This window comes from Pelobates fuscus, chromosome 11, assembly GCF_036172605.1.
Source record: "Pelobates fuscus isolate aPelFus1 chromosome 11, aPelFus1.pri, whole genome shotgun sequence".
Lineage (NCBI taxonomy): Eukaryota > Metazoa > Chordata > Amphibia > Anura > Pelobatidae > Pelobates > Pelobates fuscus.
The window spans coordinates 197,584-215,470 of NC_086327.1; the positions used below are offsets into that span (position 1 = coordinate 197,584).

The following is a 17,887-nucleotide window of genomic DNA, read 5'->3' on the forward strand; positions in this document are numbered from 1 at the left end:
ATTACCGAGGTCCCGAAGTTCTGAAATTACCGAATTTCCAAAGTGTCGAAGTGCTGAAGTTCCGAAGTGCTGAAGTGCTGAAGTGCCGAACTTCCGAAGCACAGTATTGCCGAAGTACCGTATATACTCGAGTATAAGCCGAGTTTTTCAGCCCATTTTTTGGGCTGAAAAACCCCAACTCGGCTTATACTCGAGTCAAGGTCTGTATTATGGCAATTTGCATTGCCATAATACAGACTGGGGGGAGAGGGGGGCTGGCAGAGCTGTACTTACCTTTCCTGCAGCTCCTGTCAGCTCTCTCCTCCTCCGCGCCGTCCGTTCAGCACCTCGGTCAGCTCCCAGTGTAAATCTCGCGAGAGCCGCGGCTCTCGCGAGACTTACAGTGTGAGCTGATAGAAGGAGCTGCACGGACGGCGCAGAGGAGGAGAGAGCTGACAGGAGCTGCAGAACAGGTAAGTTACAGCTCTGCCAGCCCCCCTCTCCCCCCACTGAACTGCCACTGGACCACCAGGGAAGGAGAGCCCCCCTCCCTGCCATGTATCAAGCAGGGAGGGGGGACGAAAAATAAATAAAAATATATAAAATAAAAAATAATAATAATAAAAAAAAAGGGGGTATAAGGACCACTATGGGAGGGAGGGGGTGGGATAAGGACCACTATGGGAGGGAGGGGGGGTATAAGGACCGCTATTGGAGGGAGGGGGGGTATAAGGACCACTATGGGAGGGAGGGGGGGTATAAGGACCGCTATGGGAGGGAGGGGGTGGGATAAGGACCACTATGGGAGGGAGGGGGGGGTATAAGGACCGCTATTGGAGGGAGGGGGGGATAAGGACCACTATGGGAGGGAGGGGGGGTATAAGGACCGCTATGGGAGGGAGGGGGTGGGATAAGGACCACTATGGGAGGGAGGGGGGGGGGATAAGGACCACTATGGGAGGGAGGGGGGGGATAAGGACCACTATGGGAGGGAGGGGGGATAAGGACCACTATGGAAGGGAGGGGGGATAAGGACCACTATCGGAGGGAGGGGGTGGGATAAGGACCACTATGGGAGGGAGGGGGGGAGAAAAGGAACACTATGGGAGGGAGGGGGGATAAGGACCACTATGGGAGGGAGGGAGGGGGGGATAAGGACCACTATGGGAGGGAGGGGGATAAGGACCACTATGGGAGGGAGGGGGGATAAGGACCACTATGGGAGGGAGGGGGGGGGGGATAAGGACCACTAGGGGAGGGGAGGGGGGAGTAAGGACCACTAGGGGAGGGGAGGGGGAAGTAAGGACCACTAGGGGAGGGGAGGGTAAGGACCACTAGGGGAGGGGTGAGTCAGGACCACTATGGAAGGGAGGGGGGATAAGGACCACTATCGGAGGGAGGGGGTGGGATAAGGACCACTATGGGAGTGAGGGGGGGAGAAAAGGAACACTATGGGAGGGAGGGGGGATAAGGACCACTATGGGAGGGAGGGAGGGGGGGGGATAAGGACCACTATGGGAGGGAGGGGGATAAGGACCACTATGGGAGGGAGGGGGGATAAGGACCACTATGGGAGGGAGGGGGGGGATAAGGACCACTAGGGGAGGGGAGGGGGAAGTAAGGACCACTAGGGGAGGGGAGGGTAAGGACCACTAGGGGAGGGGTGAGTCAGGACCACTGGGGGAGGGGGGTGAAGGAACACGGGGGTGGGGAGGTAAGGACCACTGAGGGAGGAGGAGGGGAGGTCAGGACATATGGGGGGGGGGCAAATATCCTTGCACCGGCCCTGCACACACTGCATTCATACACTGCATTCATACACTGCATTCATACACACACTGCACTCATACACACACACTGCACTCACACACACTGCATTCATACACACACACTGCATTCATACACACACACACTGCACTCATACACACGCTGCACTCATACACACACACGCTGCACTCATACACACGCTGCACTCATACACACACGCTGCACTCATACACACACACGCTGCACTCATACACACACTGCACTCATACACACACGCTGCACTCATACGCACACACTGCATTCATTATACACACACTGTAAATAAATATTCAATTAATATATTTTTTTTAGTATCTAATTTTATTTACCAGTAGCTGCTGCATTTCCCACCCTAGTCTTATACTCGAGTCAATAAGTTTTCCCAGTTTTTTGGGGAAAATTAGGGGCCTCGGCTTATATTCGGGTCGGCTTATACTCGAGTATATACGGTACTAATATACTTACCCAGTGGAAGAAGAAGAATGTTACACTGTATACTATTTTTAATAAAAAGTATACAAGCATAGCCAGGATTCAGCTGTAAGCGTTTGCAACACTTACAACAATCAAGTAGCACACATTCATATAAAATTTAAGTTACTTGGCCAGTCAATGTAATGACACGAATGAATAATTAGAGGCTGCTAAAAGGCTGAAAGACCTAAATTGGTCTTTCAGCCAAATTTGCTAATACTAAGTAAAGATTACTTAGTATTAGTAAATTATGCCCCTACTCGCTATACCGCGATTAGGGGCATGTCTATTAAACAGTGAGCAGCCTATGGCTGCTCACTGTTAAAAAACAAAACAAAAAACAAAACACGTCCTTCTTCCCCCTCCTAACCTGAAAGGGGGACCTATTGCCCCCCCCGGCCCCCACCCCTGAACGGCGGGTGGGGGCCCCCCCTCCCCGGCCCCCACCAATGAGCGGTGGGTGGGGGCCCTAAAGTAAAGTAATGGGGGGGAGGGACCTATTGTCCTCCCCGCGGCCCTACATACTAATTAGGGGTGGACCTATTATCCTCCCCCTGGCCCCCACCCTTGAGCGGTGGGTGGGGGCCCTAAATACTAATTAGGGGGGACCTATTATCCTCCCCCTGACCCCCACCCCTGAGCAGTGAGTGGAGGCCCTAAGTTAGAATGAGGGGGGCAGGACATAATGTCCTCCCCCCTGGCCCCCACCCCTGAGCGGTGGGTGGGGGCCCTAAATTAGAATGAGGGGGGAGGACCTAATGTCAGCCCCCAGGCCCTAAAATACTAATTGAGGGGTGTAACGGACCGTTTTGCTCACCAGAGGTTAAAAACCATTTAGGCGATAATCCCCTTCCAGATAGACAAGCAGCTACTGTAAGCACCAATCTCCCGACCTGAAAACACATGAACCCTGGAAACATCTGAACAGGAAAACCATACGAAAGGGTTACACTCCTGGCAGTCAGCATACAATCCAATTCCCCCAATAACGAGATGACACTTCGGTTTGAGGGTTAAGCAGAATCTCTCTGTCCTGGCACATACAGTCTCTTTTATTCCCAATCCACAACCACAGTACAGCCCACAGGGTATTACAGAACAACCAATCAATCCGTACAATACACACAGACACTCCCACACAAAATCCTCCCCTCTGCCTGTGATATCATTACTGAACACAATGGGTAATCTCATTATCACAGGCAGAGGAATACAGTTTTTACACAATATTTATAACTTCTAAAATATACATGTCACAAACATAAAACACACAGTTCCATAAGCAGCATACTCCAAATACAAACATATGTCAAAATCATCCAAATTGGTCCAGTGGTTCAAAAGATAGATCGAAGTCCTTTGTGACGAAATGAAGCATGGCTTTTCTGCCCAAATAATAAATCCAATTATCTCCAAGGACAGAGGCAAAACTCCATTAGCCACATGGCAGACAAAGGACAATAAAAGACATAAAATACAGACATTCTACCTATCCCCAGATAGCTTAGATCTGAGCGCACATTATTACCAGATGGCGCTCAGATCACATACATACAGTTTAATCGCCATGGAGCCAAAGTCTTTCATACAGTCTTTCAGTATACGGCTGGGCTCCATGGCATAGCTATCTGGGGTAGCATGGCTTTAACAGTCCGCAGAAAGGCACAAACCAGCCTTTCTGCAGGGAAAAAGAACATGGGCCATAGTCTAAAGGCAAGAGGTGGGAAAGCAGCCCCCTCCAAGGACACGTGGCAAGGTCGGTTTCGCCACAGGGGGGACCTAATGTCCTCCCCCCTGGCCCCCACCCCTGAGCGGTGGGTGGGGGCCCTAAATACTAATTGGGGTGGGGGACCTAATGTCCTCCCCCCTGGCCCCCATCCCTGAGTGGCGGGTGGGGGCCCTAAAATACTAATTAGGGGGTACCTAATGTCCTCCCCCTGGCCCCCACCCCTGAGCGATGGGTGGGGGCCCTAAATTAGAATGAAGGGTGAGGACCTAATGTCCTCCCCCCCTGGCCCCCATCCCTGAGCGGCGGGTGGGGGTCCTAAATAAAAAAATTAACCCCTACTCCCCCAGGTGACTAGGGGTCCCCAAACCCCTAGTCACCCCCTGGTTACTTAATCCACCAATCAGAGTGTTATGAGTCAAATTACACAGCGAGGGAAAATTCCAAAGAACTTTCCCACACTGTGTAATATGACACAGAGCACTCTGATTGGTGGATTTCAAACCAACTAATCAGAGTGCTGTGACAGGTAAATGTAGAGACTTACCTGTCAGTCTCTTCATTTACCTGTCAGAGCACTCTGATTGGATGGCTTAAACCCACCAATCAGAGTGCTCTGAGCCTAATTGCAGGGAGGGGCAAGGGTTTATAAGCCTTCCCCCACCCTGCAGAGCTCAGTCTGCGCGGAGCCCTCCATGGGTCAAGACCAATTTTTTTTTTTTTTGTGCTCGTTATTTTTTTATTTATTTTTTTTAAGTGCGTTGGTTATTATGGCTTTTTATTTGGCCTTTTTTGGGGCTGAAAAAAATAAGATTTTAGAAGAAAGAAAACATCAAATGGTAATTTTTTTTCAGGTACTTAGTTAAATGCCCCCCCCTCATTATTTTTAGGATGAGGGGGGTAGGTAAGGGATAATTCTTTTGGGGAGGGTGGTGACGAGGGGTTTGGGGACCCCTAGTCACCCTGGGGAGGGGTAATTTTTTTTATTTAGGGCCCCCATCCGCCGAACAGGGGTGGCGGCCAGGGGGAAGGACAGTAGGTCCCCCCCCTAATTAGTATTTGTGGGCCCCCACCCACCGCTCAGGGGTGGGGGCCAGGGGGGGACATTAGGTCCTCCCCCTCATTCTAATTTAGGGCCCCCACCCACCGCTCAGGGGTGGGGGCAAGGGGGGGAGGACATTAGGTCCCTCCCCAATAAGTAGTTAGGGCTCTGGGGGCCTGGGGAGAGGACAATAGGTCCCCCCCATTATTCTAATTTAAGGCCTCCACCCGCTGCTCAGGGGTGGGGGCTCGGGAGTGGGGGACCTCTTTTTTTTTTTTTTTTTAACAGTGAGCAGCCATATGCTGCTCACTTTTTAATAGACATGCCCCTTATTAGCGGTATAGCGAGTAGGGGCATAATTTACTAATACTAAGTAATCTTTACTAAGAATTAGTAAATTTGGTTGAAAGAAGGTGTCCGCCACCCAGGGTCGGCACGCGTCGATGCTTCCCTTGCAGTTTGTGGTTTTGACACCTCTTTACGAGGCAAACGTTCTAAAACCACATTCTAAATGAGACTTCGTGGTGGTTCCCGTTTAGGAGGTGAATGGAGTCCCATTCATGGTGGTACTCCCGAATGGGGAGCAGGCAGTTCTACAGTTCTACAAAACACAAGGAATGAAACACAGGGTCAAGCTAGGGGAAACACACGAAAGGGATGTCAGTACAGTAACACACATTGCAGGCTAACCGGGGCAATTCACAGTTTAGCAGGGGTTCCGCTATACCTACTTTCTGCCATTGCATGACTGCTCCCTGTATTATAACTCTATGTCCTGCTCTTTGTATAATAAATCCATCTGACTGCTCCCTGTAATACATCTCTTCGTGACTGCTCCTGGTATTATAACTATATGGGACTATTTTCTGTATTATTACTGTCTGAGATAAGGTTGTAAATAATTTATATTTATATAATTTAATATTTTGGAGTATTTCCAATTTGACTCGAAGATTGATTTATCTCTATTTACACATTGCTACATTATTCTTTACTGTAACAGAATAACTAGAACGGAGGATTGAGTTTTAAGCAGAACTTATTTGCTAATTTTGTAGCAAATATTTGCATTAATATCATAGTCCACATTACTTAAGGTTATACAAACAAATGATTGTAGATATGTTGTGCTATACATACACACAGTTAATAATACAGTGTGGTGTAAAGGACAAAGATTCAAATAATACTGTAATCGTTATGTTTATTGCAACTCTTATATAATGAGAAACAAATGAATAAATGTAATTTTAATAAACAAGTAGACATGAATTAAAGTTGTGCCTGATAGTAAAGTTATAATCTATTCAGCAATCTGGCTTGCAGTATTCATGACACTGAAACCACCAGAAGAAAAAGACACATACATAGTATACGTATTTTATGGCAGCATTGTATTCTTGTGAGATGTAAAAGAAGAACGTTTTCAAAACTGACCTGATACTGAGCTAGCGACTTATCTCAATGACACCACATAATAGAAAATCCAGGTTGTCATAGTTATATATAAACAAATAATAAGCCTTGTTCTATAACTGGGTATAGAAGAATTAGTATATGCCATTGATGCATGTCACTCCATACCTGGATACAAAAAGTAAACATTGTAGAAGGGATTGACATTAGACAACATTTTGCCAATTCTGTGCCGAACTAAAACTGAAGTCCCTTTGGGTGCAGGACTTATCTTTTATAGTATTGTTTTTGCATGTTGAGGAATTCTGCTTGTGCTATCTATGGGTGCTTTGAGAGTGTTTATGTGTGTGGGTTATATGTATTGTGTGTATTTTGTATGTGCGATCACTTGTGTGGCCCACACCCTGACAGACTCTGACAGACCCTGAAAGACTAATGAACACTGTTCACTTGCAGGGTATGTCCTTTTATGAAATGAAAGTGCCCCATCATTTCTGGTCCTGTGGGGATCGTGTCACTCAGAAGACCCATTCTTGTATTTTTTGGGGTTGCAGGAGTGACGTCAACCAATCAGTTTACACATAAGCATATTTAAATGCACATTACACCTTTTCCGCTGCCCTAGCATGGTCTGTTTTCTGGTACCTAATTAACACTAGCCTTTTTGGTTAACCTTGGCTTGTCTTCTGGATTCTGTTATCTCGGTAACCCTGACCTGGCGGCCACAGAGCAGCACTCATTTATTATATGTTTTATATGTTTGTCTGATATTCTGTGACCTGCTGATATTCTGTGACATTTTCTATTAAAAGTTTTTTTATTTTCATTTTTGGTATCCCATATATACCCCTGCACTTTGATTGTAGTGCATGTGTGCCCTTTGCAGTTTTTTCACATAGTAGGGATTAGATCTTATGTATATACTTTATTTTATTGTAGTACTTACCTCTCTGTTGTGGGCTATTAAGCCAAACAGCATTTATATATTTTCATTTTTCCAGTTGGCTGTACTGATATCCAGGGGATGCATGGGGTCTCACAGCTTGTTTTAGTTTGAGACCCTTTAGCATCTTTTTTCGCTTGTTTTGTATTGACGTAGTTTAGGGGTTAAGCCCCTGGAGACCCCTGGAGTCTCCTTGCGGTACACAGGTTAGCGGGACCAGACTGTGACTGTCCCGGTTTGGGTCTAGTGATTCAGTCTCTTCCCTGCTACCTGCTCCTTGTCTTCTTTTTTTCTAAATTTGGTTTTAATACCAGTGTACCGTTTAGTGCTGTATAATGGCGAGTTTTCTGTTTGATAAATCCAAAAGGGACGTATGGTGTAGAGATACTGACCAAGTCTTCTCAGATCAAGAATTAAGTTATACCTCTACTAGTGACGATATTCTCTCATCATTCAATAGATTGACAAACCTATTTCAACAACAAATCAAAACAGGTTGGGAGATAGCGTCCCTAGAAAATTATTTAAAAAAACAACTTATCCCTAGGGGCCTGAGAGTACAGAATATCCCAGTGTCACACATTGAGGAAGAAGAGTTTATTAAAGAGTGGGAGGAGGCAGCGGGCATTTGCTCAAATAGGTTTATGGAAATACTTTGCAAATTTGAATCAAAAAGGTTGATAACTATCAACAAAGAGGTGGATGAACAAATTGATAAGATTGAGAAATTTAAGAACGAATCTAACTTTGAACTTCTAGAAACTAAACTTAAAAACAACCTTGATAAATACCAACAAAATCAAGATTCACAAACATTCCAAATTTGTAAGAGATAATCAGGATTTCAAAAATGGGAATGTATATAGGAGAAATAAAAAAACAAGGAAGAGCTTTTCTGAACCTATCTCGACTTCAGAATACGAAACAAGTGGTTCCGATTCTGAGTCCAGTAAGGGAAGCACACAGGCACCCCATGAATATAACACCAGAAGCATCCTTAAAAGGGGGGTTACTTTTTTAGGGAACCCGTATATGGAGGACAATACGACTTCTCAAATACGGGGCCGGGGCAGACCTCCTCAAAGGTTCAGAAGGAAACGTTACTAACCAATACTCCCATAGAAAACCAGATCATTAACCTTTCCTCGTATACACCCACGAAACCAGAATTACAACTTTTACAACGTGGTCTATCCTTCGTTCCAGTGTCTAATTTTGACAAGTTCAACTGGACGAAGGATATACACCTCTTTGCGAGGAAATTGGCTCTACACGATGAAAAGAGAGCCAAAAACCTGGGCCTTCAAGCCTCAGATATAGACCTTTTAGATACTCTGGTTGACTTGCTCTCCTGTAATGACATGTTAACAAGTTCACAACCTCCGTTTACCCAACTTAGGAGGAAAAGTCTTTTTACCCCACATCTAGCGGAATTCAAGTATATTGATTTATTTGTTGAGCTGACATGTGGGGAAATAGACAAAGTTAAGCATAAAGAACTCCAAGTCCAACCTGCTAGTAATATCACTCCAAAGGAACAGATATCACTTAAACATCTGCAAACATTGGACAAGGTGATCTTTAAACCATCAGATAAAGGGGGCAATACGGTGATCCTGAATAAAACGGACTATGTGTCGATGGTACATAGCCTTATTCAGGATAAAGACATGTACGAAATACTCCCCTGTGATCCTACTAAGAGATACCTAGTAGAACTCAAAAGTATTCTCGATACGGCCCTATCTTCATCTTTAATTTCAAAAGATGAATTTAACTTCATTTTGACAAAAAAAACCATAACAGCGACATTTTATGCTCTCCCAAAAATACATACACAAAAACCTGATCTTAGTGGGAGACCAATTGTTTCGGGTAGAGGGAACTTAACCCAGAACATGAGCCTTTATGTAGACCAGATTCTACGCAAACTAGTCACTGAACTTCCATCTTACTTGAGAGATACTAAGCACACTCTGAACATCATTGGGGAAATCAAAGTCACGGGGGATGCAATTTTGTGTAGCCTTGACGTCGAGAACCTATATAGCTCTATACCAAATAGAGTGGGCCTGAAGCACTTCCGGGCTTTTTTGGATGAGCAACCTGGTGCCTCTCCCCCACATAACCGCCTGGTGCATGATCTAATGCAATTCATTTTGACACATCATTTTTTCATGTTCCAGGGGAAATATTACCATCAGTTAAGAGGGACGGCTATGGGGACGGCATGTGCCCTCTCATATGCCAATCTCCACTTAGGATGGTGGGAGAGAACCATGGTTTTTAGTGCCCATATGCAGAAGTATACCAAACATATCAAAATTTGGAAGAGATACATTGATGACGTCCTGCTGATTTGGACGGACACCATTGACCTCTTCCATGAATTTGTGATGACTCTAAATGTAAATGACATCAACTTGAAACTAACAAGTGAAGTAGGGGGAAATAAAATTAATTTTTGGGACATTACCATCATACTGACAGAGGACGGACACCTTAAGTCCACGTTATTTCGGAAACCAACAGCGACTAATAACTTGCTTAATTGGGAAAGTTACCCCCCCCCCCACCACTTAAAAAAGGTATACCTATAGGGCAATACCTACGCCTCCGTAGGAACTGCTCCAATTTGGAGGACTTTAAACTGAAGGCTAAGACCCTTCGGAGCCAGTTCAAACAGAAAGGCTACCCAAACAGATGCATTAAGTATGCATATAAACGTGCATTACTTGCAGATCGAAACGATCTACTCTCAGAGGATAGTAATCGCAAATCATCACAAGATGTGATTAGATGTATCGGGAACTATGATGCCGGCTGGAATCAAATTCTTAAGATCCTGGAAAGATTCTGGCCTCTTTTGCATCAAGATCCCCACGTACATAAAGTGATTACCCCTCATGCATCTGTCACTGCAAGAAGGGGGGTTAACCTTAAGGATTTATTAGTCCCCAGCCATCTGAAGAACACCCCCCAGAATCCCACTTGGTTAAAGTCTCCAGTGATAGGCACCTACAAGTGTGGTAGGTGTAAGGCTTGCCATTTCATACGTCGCCCATCCAAAACCTTTACAGATTCCTCATACTCCCAGGAGTTTAAGGTTAAACACTTTTTCAACTGCCAAACGAAGGGCGTAGTTTATCTACTCACATGCTCGTGTGGAAAACTTTACGTTGGAAAAACTTCCCGAATGTTTAAGTTGAGAATAAGGGAACACGTGAACTCAGTGAACCCTAGGAGACTGACAGACACACCAGTCTCAAAACATCTCAAAGTACATCATAGGGGGTCCCCAGATGGGATCAGGTTCTGTGGCTTGGAAAAAGTTACACTGGGACCAAGGGGGGGTGATCTTGACAAAAGACTCTTACAAAGAGAGAGTTTTTGGATTTACAAACTCAAGACACTCTCACCCCTTGGTCTCAATGAGGGCTTCTCTTACACATCTTTCATCTCAGATTGAGATTTATGGTCCCTTTTGTTAATATGTATATATAAATACGCCTCATGCACACTCATATGTTTGTATAGCACCTTTGGATTTTTTATTTTTATGCTGTTGGCTTTTTCTTCAGCCTATACCTTTGTATATCATAATTGCCAGGTTACCTGGTACCTGTACACCTCATTACTAGATCTCCAATGCCCTTGTGCCTCTGGGTAAACATACCCTTTACTTTAACAGGGTTCTGTGTATTTAAGCACATATTCAAGCTGATCATAGTATGGGGTACATGTTTTGCAGACTGTGAGTGGGTTACTCCGCCTTTCATTACAGTATTGTATGCTCAAATTTTTAAAAAAAAAAACAATAAAGGTGTGTTTCTTTTGGGGAGTCAGTGCAATATATAGGACTATTCCCCTATTGAGAACGCTAATAGGAGGTGGGCATTTATTTGTGATCAGATGCCGTTTTCAGATCCGACTGGACGGCTGGCTGAGAGGCATAGGATTTTGAGTCAACTTGGATGACAGCTATTAACTGGGTATGAACGGCTTTACAATGAAGCCACCCAGGGGGCGTGTCATCCACACGCACACTACCCGCTGATTGGACGGGTCCCACGTGGGCTATATCCAATCACATAAGCCCAATAGGGAAACCAATCCGCTTCTCCGTACTAACGATCACGTGATGTACCTACCCGGCTCTGAGTTTCTCAACTAACCGGACCCATCACTGCAGCACCTGAGGGAATTTCTCCCCCATTCATTGGATTGGCTACAGGTACATCGGTAATTTTGGCGCTTTTCATATTTAAGGGAGGTTAGTCACCTCATTCAGTTGGTCCCTGACGAAGGTGCATTACCTAAGCACCGAAACGCACGTCGGGCGTTTTGTTACTATCACTTTGCTGTTCTCACATGGGCACTTAATAGACACCTTGGGTGTAGAGCACCTTGATGATGCTCTAACCACTATCTTTGATTTACTCTTTCTATTTCTCCCTACTATGTCTGTTTAGCTAGTTTTACAGGGAGAGAGGCTTTATAAAGTAATTGTCAGTACATTTGTCACTGACCTCTGATCTTGTTCAATATTTCTCTCTCTCTGTACTGCTCTATCTCCTTTTTGCATCATTAGGATCCTGTATACCGGAAGGGGGGCTGGTGACCTACATTATACCACCGATTTTGAGGTTTAGGTTCCAGCTTTGTACATGCAATATAAGACTGTATGGCTGTGGGGTTACTAGGGGTATGGATACTTTCATTTATCATTTTCTATTAAAAGTTTTTTTATTTTCATTTTTGGTATCCCATATATACCCCTGCACTTTGATTGTAGTGCATGTGTGCCCTTTGCAGTTTTTTCACATAGTAGGGATTAGATCTTTTGTATATACTTTATTTTATTGTAGTACTTACCTCTCTGTTGTGGGCTATTAAGCCAAACAGCATTTATATATTTTCATTTTTCCAGTTGGCTGTACTGATATCCAGGGGATGCATGGGGTCTCACAGCTTGTTTTAGTTTGAGACCCTTTAGCATCTTTTTTCGCTTGTTTTGTATTGACGTAGTTTAGGGGTTAAGCCCCTGGAGACCCCTGGAGTCTCCTTGCGGTACACAGGTTAGCGGGACCAGACTGTGACTGTCCCGGTTTGGGTCTAGTGATTCAGTCTCTTCCCAGCTACCTGCTCCTTGTCTTCCTTTTATTCTGTGACCTGGCTTATTCCTCCAATTATCCACTTATCTGATAATCTGATCTTATATTGCCATTTGACCAAGGTTTTCTCTTTTATATACGTTAAGTCTGGTCAGTCTAAGGTCTGATAATACATCAATTCTGTCTCTTCTGTTAGTTATCTCACAGTCTGAGTGAGTGTGTAATGGATGTTCCTGTGGCCTTTGGAGGGACTTGGAGGCCAGCTTCCCCCTCACAGACTATAGACCCTGTCCCAGAGCCCTCTAAATATACCAATATATTAAATATATTGATCTGCGCCATCATGAAGAGCGTGGATATGCACAACATATATGCTGCACACTGAGCAGCACTGGACTAGGAAGCACCTCTAGCAGCCGTCTGAGTAACTGTCACTAGAGGTGTTCCTAGACAGTAATGTAAACACTGCCTTTTCTCTGAAACATTCGAATTTAGAGTGCTCAGCCTACAGGGACAGCCTATAGACACCAGAACCATCATATTAGACTGTAGTGGTTTTCGTGACTATAGTGTCGCTTTAATAAGATGTCTTTCTCTCACCTGTCGATTAACTCTTTGGCATAGACTCCTGTGCTGAAGAACTGAGTGCTGCTATGTGTCTATAGGCCCTCTATTGATTATTTTGCCCTCTTTAGTGTATCTTATCTCCTGTTTTTCCCCTTTGTGTATCTTACACCCCTTGTGTGTATCTTAAAACTGCTATTTGTGTAACTTTTACTTCATCCCAGCCCCTTTGTGTGTCTCTTTCTCTCCTTACCCAGCCCCTATGTGTGTGTTTCTTGTTCGTCTTCCTCAGTCTCTCTGTGTGTCTCCCGTTTCCCTTTCTCAGCCCCTCTGTGTCTCTTTCCCACTCCTCTGTGTGTATTTTTTCTCCCCAGCCCCTCCATGTGTCTCATTACCTCCCAGCCCCTGTGTCTCAATAGCCCCCCATGTGTCTCATTAACCCCCACCCCCTTATGTGTCTGATTAGTCCCCCAGCCCTGCATGTGTCTCATTAATCCCCTATGTATCTCCCAGCCCCCCAAGTGCCTCATTAGCCCCCTTATCACAGCCTTTCATGTGTCTTATTAGCCCCCCCCCATCCCCCAAGTACCTTGAGGTAGCTGGCTGAGCCATGGGTAGAGGAGCTTCTGATCCTCTCCCCAGTTTGACGGGAAGCAGTTCTGTGCACTCTGTGAGCACTTCCTGTCAGACAGGGTAGGGGAACAGAAGCTTTTCTACTGTGGTCTGGCTGCTCAGCAACACTACATTCAGTGACCAGCAGGAGGGGAGAGCTTTCCCTCATGCGGGTCACCCTGTGACTGTGCAGTGCTCTCCGCGGGCCGGTATGCACTTGGTGGACGCGCACTGGCCAGAAAAGATGACTATGCCAGTGGGCCAATCCGGACATGTTTGTGTGGGAGCTGTTTGTGGGATTGTGTATGTGTAAACTATTTGTAGTTTGTGAATATATTGTGTGGGGTGTTTGCAGTGGGAGGGGCTCTTTACTGAAATAAAATTATTCTAAACTTATTTTTGCTCCCTCCTGTCTTCTTTTAGCCAGGGATTAGGGGTATGAATCCTCATTAAAATCCCTGGTGGTTCAGTGGAGGAACTTGCTATATGCACCTCCCACAGGTGCAGACACCTTCAGACAGGGATTCCATTAGAAATTTTGGGGCCCCTAACACAGCTCAAGGCCTGGACCCATGGGGCCCACCCCCGAGCACATCCGTTTGACCCACCCACACGGCCTGCCCCCGAGTCACCCCACAAAGATGCAGTGTGTTTGTAGAGTGGATGTGGAGAGTGTGCGTGTAGTTAATGCAGTGTGTTTGAATATAATGCTTACTGGAGATAAAGACGTAGGCACCAAAGCATCCAGTGGTATGGAACAATGTAACCAGAGGGAGTCCACTAAATATCTAAAGAAACAGAAAGTATCAACACAGAAATAAATTGACTCCAAATAATAATAAATACCGAGCTAGCCTTATAAGGCTACTGCCATGCCAAGTAAGTGAGGAGATAAAGTTACTAAACACCTAAGTCTGCAATATGGATATAGGCGTAATTAGTCCTGGCCCTTTAATACATAGGGTGTTTGCAAATCTCCCCTTAGTAACTAAGCACCAGAAAAAGTGCTAAAGGGAGAAAGGTCACTGTCTAAAAGATTGGTAGCCCTAATAAATTAAAAGTAGACAGACGGATAAAGTAAAATAAAGAAAGCCTCTCTCCTTGTGGGACTTACTAGATAGACATAGAAGAAAAAATGTAAATCATAAATCATAACAAACTCCCATGCCTAAGTAGGTGAAGAGATGAAGTGCTAAACACCTAAGTCTGCAATATACATATAGGCTTAATGAGTCCTGGCCTTTTAATGCATAGGGTGTTAGTAGATCTCCCCTTAATTCCTGAGCAACGATAAAAATGCTAAAGGGAGAAAGGTTACTGTCTAGAGGATCAGCAGCACTAATAAGCAAAAGTAGGACAGATAATGTAAAGTAAAGTAGAGAAAGCCCCTCTCCCTGTTAAACTTACTAGGCATAGAAGAAAAAAATGTAAAGGAAAAACTTAAAGCATAACAGAAACGTGTATCACACAGTGCAGTTAAGTGCCCCTGTGTTTGCAAGTGAAAATTGACTCATAGGAAAGAACCTGACGCGCGTTTCGGTGCAGTATATATGCACCTTCGTCAGAGGCAAAAGATTTACTGAACGTGGACTCCCTTATATCAGAGTACTGCACCCAAAGGTAATTAACAACAGCCAATCAGTTCTTGAGGGGATGTGTGAGGGGGCATGACCATCAAATAACTGATGCCATACCTGAAGTATACTTATATTAATGACTGACTATAACAAGAGCTGCAGTTAAGATGCGGTAATGTGACATTCATTGGGGCGGACAAACATCTTTGTGTATTCTTCTTAAAAGATCCAAAGTGTGAGTGAACCTGTAAATCCATGAAATTGCTAATTAATTTCTATGAAATTAATGGCGGAGTTTCTGGAAAAGAGGAAAAATAATTCTGAGAATACCCCAGTGTTATGAGTGACATGCCCAGTGCTCTCTGTTGCTTTCAGATTAACGGAGAGACAGATACGGACAGATATTTATAGATTGTTATATTAGATTTGTGATTATCTGTAAATGTACCATTTTTTCTCTGTATTTTAATGCAGGTTTTTGTCTTTCATGCACCCAATGTGTGAACCTCAATGGAACTCAATGTTCTGGAAAAGCTGTCTCCTGCCCATCCGATGAATACACCTGTCTGTCAGCATATGGTGTGACCTTCATGGGTAACTCCTTCATTTGAAAAATATAATGTAGAATTTATGATAGATTTACGAGTTTCACAAATGTTTATTTATATTATAGCACTTTATATTTGAATCTCTGCATACATCAATGCGATTAATCCTGTACTATTAAAAGTTATCTGTGCTTTTAAATCCGGTGCAGCAACCGAGCGTGTTTAACAGCACACACGTCAAAACACAATTGAAAGGGACACTATAGTTACCAGAACAACTACAGCTTAATGTATAGTATACAGTTTAATGTAGTTGTTGTGGTGAGTATAATCAGTCCCTTCAGGCTTTTTGCAGTAAACACTGTTTGTTTCAGAAAAAAGCGGCATGTACATTACAGCCTAGTGATACCTCCAGTAGCCACTCCTCAGATAGCTACTAGAGGAGCTCCTTGGGGCAGTGCTGCACGGTATGACTGACATTCTACCCTCTGCATGGAGACACTGAACTTTCCTCATTGAAATTCATTAATTAAATGCATCTCTGTGAGGAGATGCTAATTGGCCAGGGCTGTGTTTGGCTCGGTCACAGGCCTGTCTCCTTGGCTGATATCATCAGAATTGACAATCTCAGCTAATCCAATGCTTTCCTATGGGAAAACATGGTGTTTGGCTGCGATCATCAATTCTGATGATGTCAGCCAAGGAGGCAGATTAGGAGCAGAGCCAGCAGACTTGAATACAGTTAAGATTTAACTATATTTAGGGAGGACAAGGTGGGGGGCAGGGTGGCTAAATTGTGCTTTTTATATCACTATAGGGTCAGAATAAATCTTTATTTAAACCACACAAAGTTCAAGTGCAATAATAGTTGAATGTCAGCATATTGGGTCCTAAAATGAGGCACATGGTACTCTCTTGCCATAAGAAAAATGGGGCGCCTGAAATTAAGATGAATAAAAGATACATAAATATGTACAACCTGCGTTTATTATTACCCATTTCAGTAATAAGTGTGCCATGGATCCCAGGAGCATATTCCAACCCTGAGATACAGCAGGCGGAGGAGTTACACTTCTGTTCCTTTAACTCCTAATGCTGCTGTATATATAGATACATATAATATTAGATGTCATTAAATTATTAATGATGCACATTATTAGGCGTCTGCATTAAAAAGATTAAATACATATTTACATTTGGTTACATAATGACTAGGATTAGCATAGAATCCAGAGTGCAAGCAGAATGTAATGTTGCAATGTATCACATTGTAATTAAAGAATCCATAAACTCCTTTAAGACAGTCATGGTATTTCTCCAATCCTTTGTTATTAGGTTTCTAATGGTATTGAATTGCTTTTAAATTCTTTCATTCAAGCAGATATTTACCATAGGTTAAACCAGTTGTATCTTTACCAGGGATCAGGAATAGAGCCTCTTACATCATACTGTAAGCGTAAAAGGGGGAGCCCTAGATCAAAAGTGACCGCCATAACAACTACCCAGTTAAAGTATTTTCCCTGCTGCATTCACTCAATGAAATCTTCTCCTCTAACCATTTCATTTCACATCGCTCCTCTCCTACTGCAGTCCTCAGGTCACGCGGACTGAATAGTATATTCACCTTCGGTCCAGCGAACGGCTCCCTCGGCTGGTTCGTAGGTTGCGCTGCAGCTCCTTAAATAACTTATTCCCATGATGTCACGACCTTAAAGGGACCACGTCATCTAGGTGATCCAATACTGTTTGAACTCTTCTGAAGGTATTTAAAGTCTGTTCTAGCCTTTACTCATTGCCATATAGTGGTATCTGTTGGATCCTCATTTAGTGCTCCTCGAGATTCCCTTGGGATTTCCTGTGTTTGACCTCGGCTTCGTGTTTGACTCATGATTTCTGGTATCCTGACCCGGCTTCATATTTGACTCGTGATTTCTGGTAACTGACCTCGACTTCGTATTTGACTCGTGATTTCTGGTATCCTGACCTCGGCTTCATATTTGACTAGTAATTTCTGGTATCCTGAGCTTGGCTTTGTATTTGACTAGTAATTTCTGGTATAAGAGGGAGAAGGGTGCAAAAGCGGAGC

At 44.1% G+C, this 17,887-nt stretch overlaps 1 protein-coding gene across 1 annotated transcript in view; it reads left to right on the forward strand.

The window, feature by feature from the left end:
• Positions 1 to 17,887, forward strand: part of LOC134577352 (phospholipase A2 inhibitor and Ly6/PLAUR domain-containing protein-like) — a 40,978-nt gene that overhangs the window by 12,881 nt on the left and 10,210 nt on the right. Inside the window, exon 2 of the mRNA XM_063436057.1 lies at positions 15,728 to 15,847. Within this exon, the coding sequence (XP_063292127.1) occupies positions 15,728 to 15,847 (120 nt within the window). The remainder of the gene's footprint in view (positions 1 to 15,727; positions 15,848 to 17,887) is intronic.